Here is a 7843-nt window from a genome sequence, read left to right on the forward strand (position 1 = left end):
CTTGATTATATTAAAAGTAAAGTTAAGGCTCTCTTTAACTTCTCAACACCCTTGGTTGCATGAAACATTATTTTATGCCTCCTTATATGACCTATTCTCCAATACGTATATCTTATAAAACTCACATGAACAATACAGTTCTCCTTTGTATACCTTTAAAATCCAGTCACATCCTGATTCAATTTAGAGTCTTTAAAAAGGACAGCCCTTCAAATAAAGTAATGATCAAATCCTAAACTCAGGCAGCAGAGTATCTTGTAACGCTTATAGAACATGGCATAAAGAGAGTCCTCAATTTATGATGGTTCCACCTATATTTTTTTTTTACTTTAGAATGATGCAAAAGCAATACCCATTCAGTAGCAAATGTACTTTGAAGTTTGATTTTTTTCTGTGTTAGTGATAGGCCATACCATATTCTCGTGATGCTGGGCAGTGGCCAAGAGCTGCAATTCCTAGTCAGATGCACAACCATGAGGTAAACAACCAATATTCTGAGTGTACTGTGTTGCCAGCTTTTTTTTTTTTTTTGATACTGTGCTTTGTGTTTCCACATCCCATCATGTCTACAAAGCACCTATCTGTGTGTCCTGCTTCTAGTGAGAAGAGGCAGGCAATTACTGAATGTAGGAAATGTTCCCTTCTCCCCATGTGATATGGGTTTACCAATTTATTACTGGATATGTCTGTAGGTTCGTAGTACAATACTAAGTGATGCTCACCTGAGCCAATGCATTCTCAATAAAAAAATCAATTAGGCATACAGTCAAGAGATAATAGAAAAGCTTTGTCTGTTATCCAAGAGCTCCACAGCCAAATGAAATGCCACTTCCTAAACAAGGGCAATGAACATTTTGCTAGAGAAAGCTGATAGCATATCTGACTTTGAGTCTCTGGTAAATCCCATTCAAGCTATGTAACACCAAGTAAATCCCCTAGTATATGTTAGCTTCATTTTCTTCATCTGCAAAATGGGAATGAAGACACAAAACCTGCCCAGGAATGAACTGTTGTGAGGCCCAAATGAGATAATACAGTGAAAGGGTTTTGAAACTATAAAGTTCTGTACACGTGTCAATTATGTAACAACTGTTAAAACAGCATTACCTGCATGATTATATGGTCTTAGTCATTTTGACCAGTGGGAGGATGCTTAGAAAGGCGAGGCTTTGAGAAATTGGAAATAAGACTGAGATTATAGGTTAGATGCCAGGAGTCTAGGCAATGATAATATCACAGTGAGTGTAAGTTCTATGCTTTGGTTCAAGGTCATTTATTGTTCTATTGGTTTTTTTGTTTGTTTGTTTTTTTGTCACTAGTGGTCAAAAGGTAACCCTAAACGATTGCAGCTTCTGGAAAGGCTTTTTTTTTCTCCTGTACCAACACTGTCCTTACCTCCCCCCGCCCTGTCCCCAGTCCCCATAGTCTTTAGTCCCCCAAAGGGGGACGGCGTTCCTTCTGCTCGGAAACCCCTGCAATGCCCGGAAGGGAAGGTGCTGTTGACGTCCTTCCACGCTGGGTCGGGATCCCTCTTCCCGCCCCCGTCCTCCGTCCCCCTGTGCCCCTGTCCCCCGTTCCCCGCGACCCGGCCCGCGGCAGCCGCAGCGGCCCCGAGCGCGGCTGCGGACGCCCGGCAGCGACGCGCCACGGCGCAGGCTCCGCGACCGGAGCAGGCGCGTCAGCCGAGCTCGGCGGTGGCGCGGGCGGCGGGGACGCAGCTGCCCCCGCTCTGCGCCCGCCGCACCCCCAGCAGCCACCGCCGCCTGGGCCCCGAGCCTCCTCGTCCTGGCCTGGCGGCTGCGGGTGGCGGCGCCTGGGGTACGTGTCCGGGGCTCCACTGCGGAGGGAAGGGCTGGGGAGGACGAGGGGTGGGCGGCGGCGGCAGCCTGGGGACGGGGATAAATGCCTCTGCGGAAAGCCCGGGTCCAGCCTGGGGTGGCGGAGGCACGGGGAGCACTGCGGCGTGCAGGGGGAGGAGGCGAGCGCTGCCCGGCGCGGGGACAGGGGCGCAAAGCAGCTGCAGCCGGGTCACAGATGCGGTGGCGTCCGCAGACACCCTGGGGATGGAGGGATGCAGGGATGCAGAGGGCCGGGGGTCATCATCAGAGAACGCGAGAGGGGAGGGCTCCTGGCGTTGTTTGTTTGTGAAGCTCCTCCAGGCGTTGCAGCTGGCCCCTTGGAAAGGTTGAAGGTGCAAGACAGCATAGTGATGCATTGCTCTCTGGCCCCTTCTAACCGTTAGGACGGCCCTTCTGTTTTCTTGGGAAAGGAGGTGAAGGTGGGAGAACTACCTGCTGCTGTGAGCGAAGTATCTGGAAGCAGATGCCACCGTAAGATGGGAGGAGGGACCGTCCAATGCTGTAAACGGACGGAGAAGAGCCTTCTGTTGTTGGCTGTTGGCCTGATGAGCACCCTCTGTTGTCTTCATTATCAAGGACCTGGCTTGCCTTAGGGGGTGTAAAGCATACATGTGAGAAAATCATTCCCGGGAAAAAGGGAGATGCAAAGCATGACATAGGAGAGGCCAGTCTGTAAGGGTGAGATGGGAATTGAGTTCATGTTGAGTTGTATGACAGGTCTGTCCCTCTGCAGAAAACAATGAAGGAGAAACAATTTGTGGCTTGGAAGTGAAGGATGCAGAAAAGGTTTAAATAGTCCTGTGTTAGCAGAACCTTTAAGTTTTTTTTGTGTTTTTTAATGCATCAGACTCTGGCAAGAATATAATTCTCATTTGAGCATGGAAAATGTTATTAAAATATGGCTAAGAATATTATTTGGAAGAGTCTGACCATACTTACTATATTATTTTATATAGTTACCTAGAATTTCTCGAGTCAGAGATCATCTTTTTTATAATAAATCTTAGAATCATGCAAGTATGAAAGCCAAAAAGCTAACTGAAATTAATATGCACCATTTTTTTTTTTTTGGTAAAAGGTAGCTTGCAAATTTAGTGTGTGTAAATAAAAAAAACAATGAATTTAGAATGTGAAACTCTTTGATACTAATGTTTTTCTTTTATCTGTCAGTTCCATAATACTTAGAATTGCTTTCCCTTTAAAATAGTTTATTGTTTATGAAAAATATACATGCAAAATTCAAACAATATAGAAATTTAAAAGGAAAGCAAAAATTTAATTCAACTGTATTAGCATGAGATAACCATTTTAACACTGTTAAACATCCTTCCAGATATCTTTCTAAACATAGATTGATATATTGTGCAATTCAGTATCAATTTTTAATTTCGTATAATTATAAGATCAGAACTATTGCCTGGTTATCTTTTATACCTCATTGGGGTTTGATTTCTTGCCATTATTCAAACTACCTTTTACTTTTAAATGATCACGTAATAAATAGGGAAGTACGTGGTTACATAGGATTGAGCAGTGAGGATGTGATGTACAAATGTCTCTCGAGTGCTAATGTTCATATTCCCTAAAGAGTCATATAGCTAATCATTTGCTTCATACATGTAAATGCTTTCTTGTTCTTTTTTGTAGGTCCATCTCCTGAAATTTCACTTTTCAAGATGAAGTTTTCATTGGCGATCGCCTTTTTTATTTTAATCTCCTTGTGTGTTGAAGAAGCCTGTTCTAAAGAGAAGTCTTCAAAGAAGGGGAAAGGGAAAAAGAAGCAGTATCTATGCCCATCGTATGTCCTTCACGTCTTATATTCTTATATGGAGAAATGTTATTGCATTTTTGTCAAAGTAAGGTGGTTTACTGAAACACATATCAGCAAAGCTTTGCATATCAGAATATGCACCCATTTGTTTCGTTGGTAGAAAATGACAGGCTGAAGAGAGGTTGAAATGTGAAAGTTAATTCCCAGCATTAAAGGTAAAGTTTTATGAAGTTTTGTTTATGGCCCAGGTTTATAAAATTTTATACATCTTTTATAAAAGTGGGAAAAAAGTTACTATTTCTTTCTTACCTAAATGTGCAACTTTAACTGGATATTAAGATTCCATGTTTTTACCAAATGTAAGTACAAAAGTTGATTTATAAAAAATTATCCTAAAAATGAAAAGTCATTAAAAGATCAAATGGCTAAACTATAATTTTAAGCTTATTTAGTTTATATGGATGCATGGCACCAGAAAATTCACATGGTGGATCAGTTTACTATTTCAATATTTTTGGTAAAGAACTGATATTGGGAAATTAGGATATTTTTCCAAAAATATGTTATTAATTTGAATTTACCTGTTAAAACAAAATCTAAAGTTGAAGGATTCCCCCCCCCAAAAAAAAAAGTTTTTTGGTTTGTACCTTTTGTTTGTTTGTTTAACAGGAAAGGTTAATATTACTGCTGAATAACAGCAAATAATATCCAATAGAGCAATTGAACAATACATACATAAATAACTTCCACAAAATATAATGTGCTTTTAGGTAATTAACAAATGTAGTGGTCTGCAATAAAAATTAATTTGCCATTACAGGTCATTTTTCAATTAAAATTTCTTAAATGCCCTGTTGATCACAGGTAATATTATTCTAGCATCATCATTATTAAAATGTAGATTTTTGTAGCTTTATAGATATGCTGTAAGAGAAGGTACATTTTGGGAAGCATATTTTGTAAAGAAAGGATATTCGTCTTGGTATTTTGGAATGGATATTTGTATGCATATGTGAGACTAAAAGTCTGAAGACACTATCATGATCCACATAAAGCCTAGCATTAAACAAGGCTCCCTATTAATATCTCCTGGTTTTCAGCTTTGATCACTCCGTTTCCTCCTGTGCTACACAGTCTGAAGTTGGGCCAGATTTCTGGGTATGTGATGGCATGGCCCTGAGTTATATTCGCACGTCCCTCCTTCGCCATCTAAGGAGGCTTAGCCATGGTTTCTTCCTGAGCCACACCCAGTTGAACATGAAGTGTCTGGTGGGGGAAGGTTCAGGAATAACTGTTATCTGCAACCATCACTACTCCTCACTGTTAGAGTTTTTGTGCCACAACCAAGTGATTAGCATTTTAGGGAAATGGAGATAGTCAGACTTAAACCTGCCCTTTCTCTTCCCAAGTGAATGGACACATGCTCATGTTTTAGATAGTCTCTGTATTAACCTTTTTATATAATGAATGTTGACATAGTGACACAAACTGTTGTATATGTATTGTAGTCATGGTAATTCTATATGTGGGGTCAAGACATCTTTGATCAGTCTGGTTTCTTTATATGAGGAAGCTGATAGGACTCATATCTTCTTCCTCCTGCTCCATTAAATATGAGGAACCAAAGAGTTCTGAACATGGCATCAGCAGGCCGTGTAACTACATATATCTCACGAGTCTTTTTTAGAGGACATTCTATCCCTTTTCAGAACTATACTATTGAAATTGCCTTATATGTAAACAGACTATATATGCTTATGGTGTCTATAGTTATTTAAGACAGATTTTTAAAGTTGAATCTAGTAGAGCAAGAGTAATAAAAGTTCTCTTTTGGTGAATTTGGAAATCTTCAAGTGGAAGGCCCAACATATGCCTGGTAAGCCTATCGCAGTGTTTTAGATATGTTGAGTAAGTAATTGAAATGTTATCTTTGAAATTTTTTTACTGTAGTTTAAAATGTATTTTATTTATGTTTTATAATCATGAGACTTGTTAAAGCTTTACTAATAGTTGCCATGGTGATACTGCCCAAAATCTGACTTATTAAAAAGTAGATGTACCTTTGAGAATTAGGTTTGTATTATTTTTTTGTTTGAACATCTTATTAAGAATTTTGATTTTATTGTCACTGAATTGTGAACTTCAGAAGCCTAGAATTTTCTCTGGCTACGATTGGGTCCATTATATTAAATTTCTTTGAACACCCAGATTAAGAATCTCAGCTCTAATGTGCTATGAAAGGATATGAAAAGTATTTCTAGCTTAGAGGATGAAACAGTTTGCCCATTTTGTGTAAGTTGATTAAGTATAAACATCTTGGCCAAGAGGCATATTTAAGATTACAAAACTCAGAAATTAGGTACAGACTATGCTAATACTCCTCAATATAGTGAAATTCTTGCCCAGTGACATTTTTATTTATTTACGTTTTCTTAAAAGTAGTTGATCAAACAATGGTGTTGTGTAGACATATGCATTGTAATGTATTGTATAAGTGTAGCAAACATGAATGAAAACATCCCATTTTACTGTTATAACAATATTTCCTCCAAAGACTGTACATCAAGGAAAAATGTTTTAAAATGTAGAAGAAATAAAAGTCTTGGGGTCCTTAATATTCTAGGGTATAATTTTGATGTTGAGTTTGAATCATATCATAAACTTTTCCTGGTCTTTACTATCTATTTTTTAAATACTTTGTTTTGAGATGCCCTAAAATCATAAACATATGCTATTATTAGTTTTTTGATGTGTAAATGAAGCAGCAGTACAACACTGACAAACTACCTGATAAATTTGTTTTCAGTTTTTTAAATTTAATATATATTAATAAATAAGAAATAAAATGTAAATTAGAAAAAAATATTGTAGGTTAAGTCCTTAGACACAGCTTTTATTTTACAGCTTGAATTGACATTGACCTTAATATATTGGTCTTTCCTCTGATTTTCTTACGCATTCTGCCAGAGTGATTTTGTCCAAATCCATGGCCGTAACTACCATCTAGTCACTGTTAACTCCTAAGTCTCTATGTCCAACCCAGACATCGCAGAAGAACACCACAGTCTACAGCCAACATTTCTACCTGGCTACCCCATTTCAACCTCAAACTCAACTTAAAATGGTAAAACTTGAGTTCAGAAAACCTCCCCACCACTCCCAATATAGTATATCATTTCACAGCGAAGTATCGTGCCACCTCCTTTCCCATCCAAATAAAAATCCTGGGGATCACTTTAGACTTTCTCCTTCTATCTTAGCTTCTCAAATTCAGTAGCCACCAAGACTTCTCAATCCACAAACTGCAGTCCCTCTCTGGAATATGCCCTTCAGTTTCATTCCCATGTGGACACGGCTTTAGTAGTCTTCTCCACCCTTGTTGGGAAACTGTCTTCCTGCTTCTTGTCTTCCTCCATCATTTCATATTCTCCATTGATGCTAACATGTATTTTCTAAATCTTCAATATAGTCAAGTCATTCTAATGCTTAGAGTCATTTAAGGGACTCCATAGATTTCTGAATAAGGGCCTGAATTCTTGGCTGGACCCAAAGCTCTTGCTGAGCTGACCTCTGATACCTCCAGTACTATCTTTCCATCCCAGCCCCTACCCCAGCCCAACCCATGTATGAGTCAAGTCTCACACACACTTGCTCTTTCTCACCTCTGAAAGCGTTCTTCCCTGTACCAAAAATGCCAGTGTTCTTCTATCTTTAGTTAATTCCTGCCTCAGTGGTCTTGTCCAAATCTGTGGCTATAAATACATTTGTTCACTGTTGACTCCTAAATCTGTATGTCTGGCCCAGACCATTCTGAAGAGCATCACACCCATACATCCAATATTTTAATCTGACTGCCCCTCAATGACCTCAAACTCAGTCAACTCTGTTATTTCATTTGGGAAACTTTTCCTAATCCTGATAGTCTGATTTAGGTAAACACACTCTGTGCCTTCATAGTACCCTGATTGCCTGTATGTTTATAATACTGTATAGTAATCATCAGTTGTAATTGTCTGCTTTCCCCACTAGAGTGTAAGCTCCTTGAGAGCGGTGTCTTATTGACTCAATCACAAGAAATCAACATAGTGCCTGTTGCATTCCCTCTCTCCCTCTCTCTCTCTCTCTCTCTCTCTCTCTCTCTCTCTCTATATATATATATATATATATATATATATATATATATATATATACTGTACACACACACATACACCAA

At 39.1% G+C, this 7843-nt stretch overlaps 1 protein-coding gene across 1 annotated transcript; it reads left to right on the top strand.

Moving 5' to 3' along the window:
- Positions 1–845: 845 nt before the first annotated feature.
- Positions 846–3924, top strand: LOC109372940 (translation initiation factor IF-2-like). The gene is made up of 3 exons (XM_019626467.1): positions 846–896; positions 1320–1818; positions 3507–3924. The coding sequence occupies exons 1-3, from the start codon at positions 846–848 to the stop codon at positions 3788–3790; spliced, it is 834 nt and encodes a 277-aa protein (XP_019482012.1). The 3' UTR covers positions 3791–3924.
- Positions 3925–7843: the final 3919 nt, after the last annotated feature.

Source organism: Hipposideros armiger, unplaced genomic scaffold, assembly GCF_001890085.2.
Source record: "Hipposideros armiger isolate ML-2016 unplaced genomic scaffold, ASM189008v1 scaffold_679, whole genome shotgun sequence".
Lineage (NCBI taxonomy): Eukaryota > Metazoa > Chordata > Mammalia > Chiroptera > Hipposideridae > Hipposideros > Hipposideros armiger.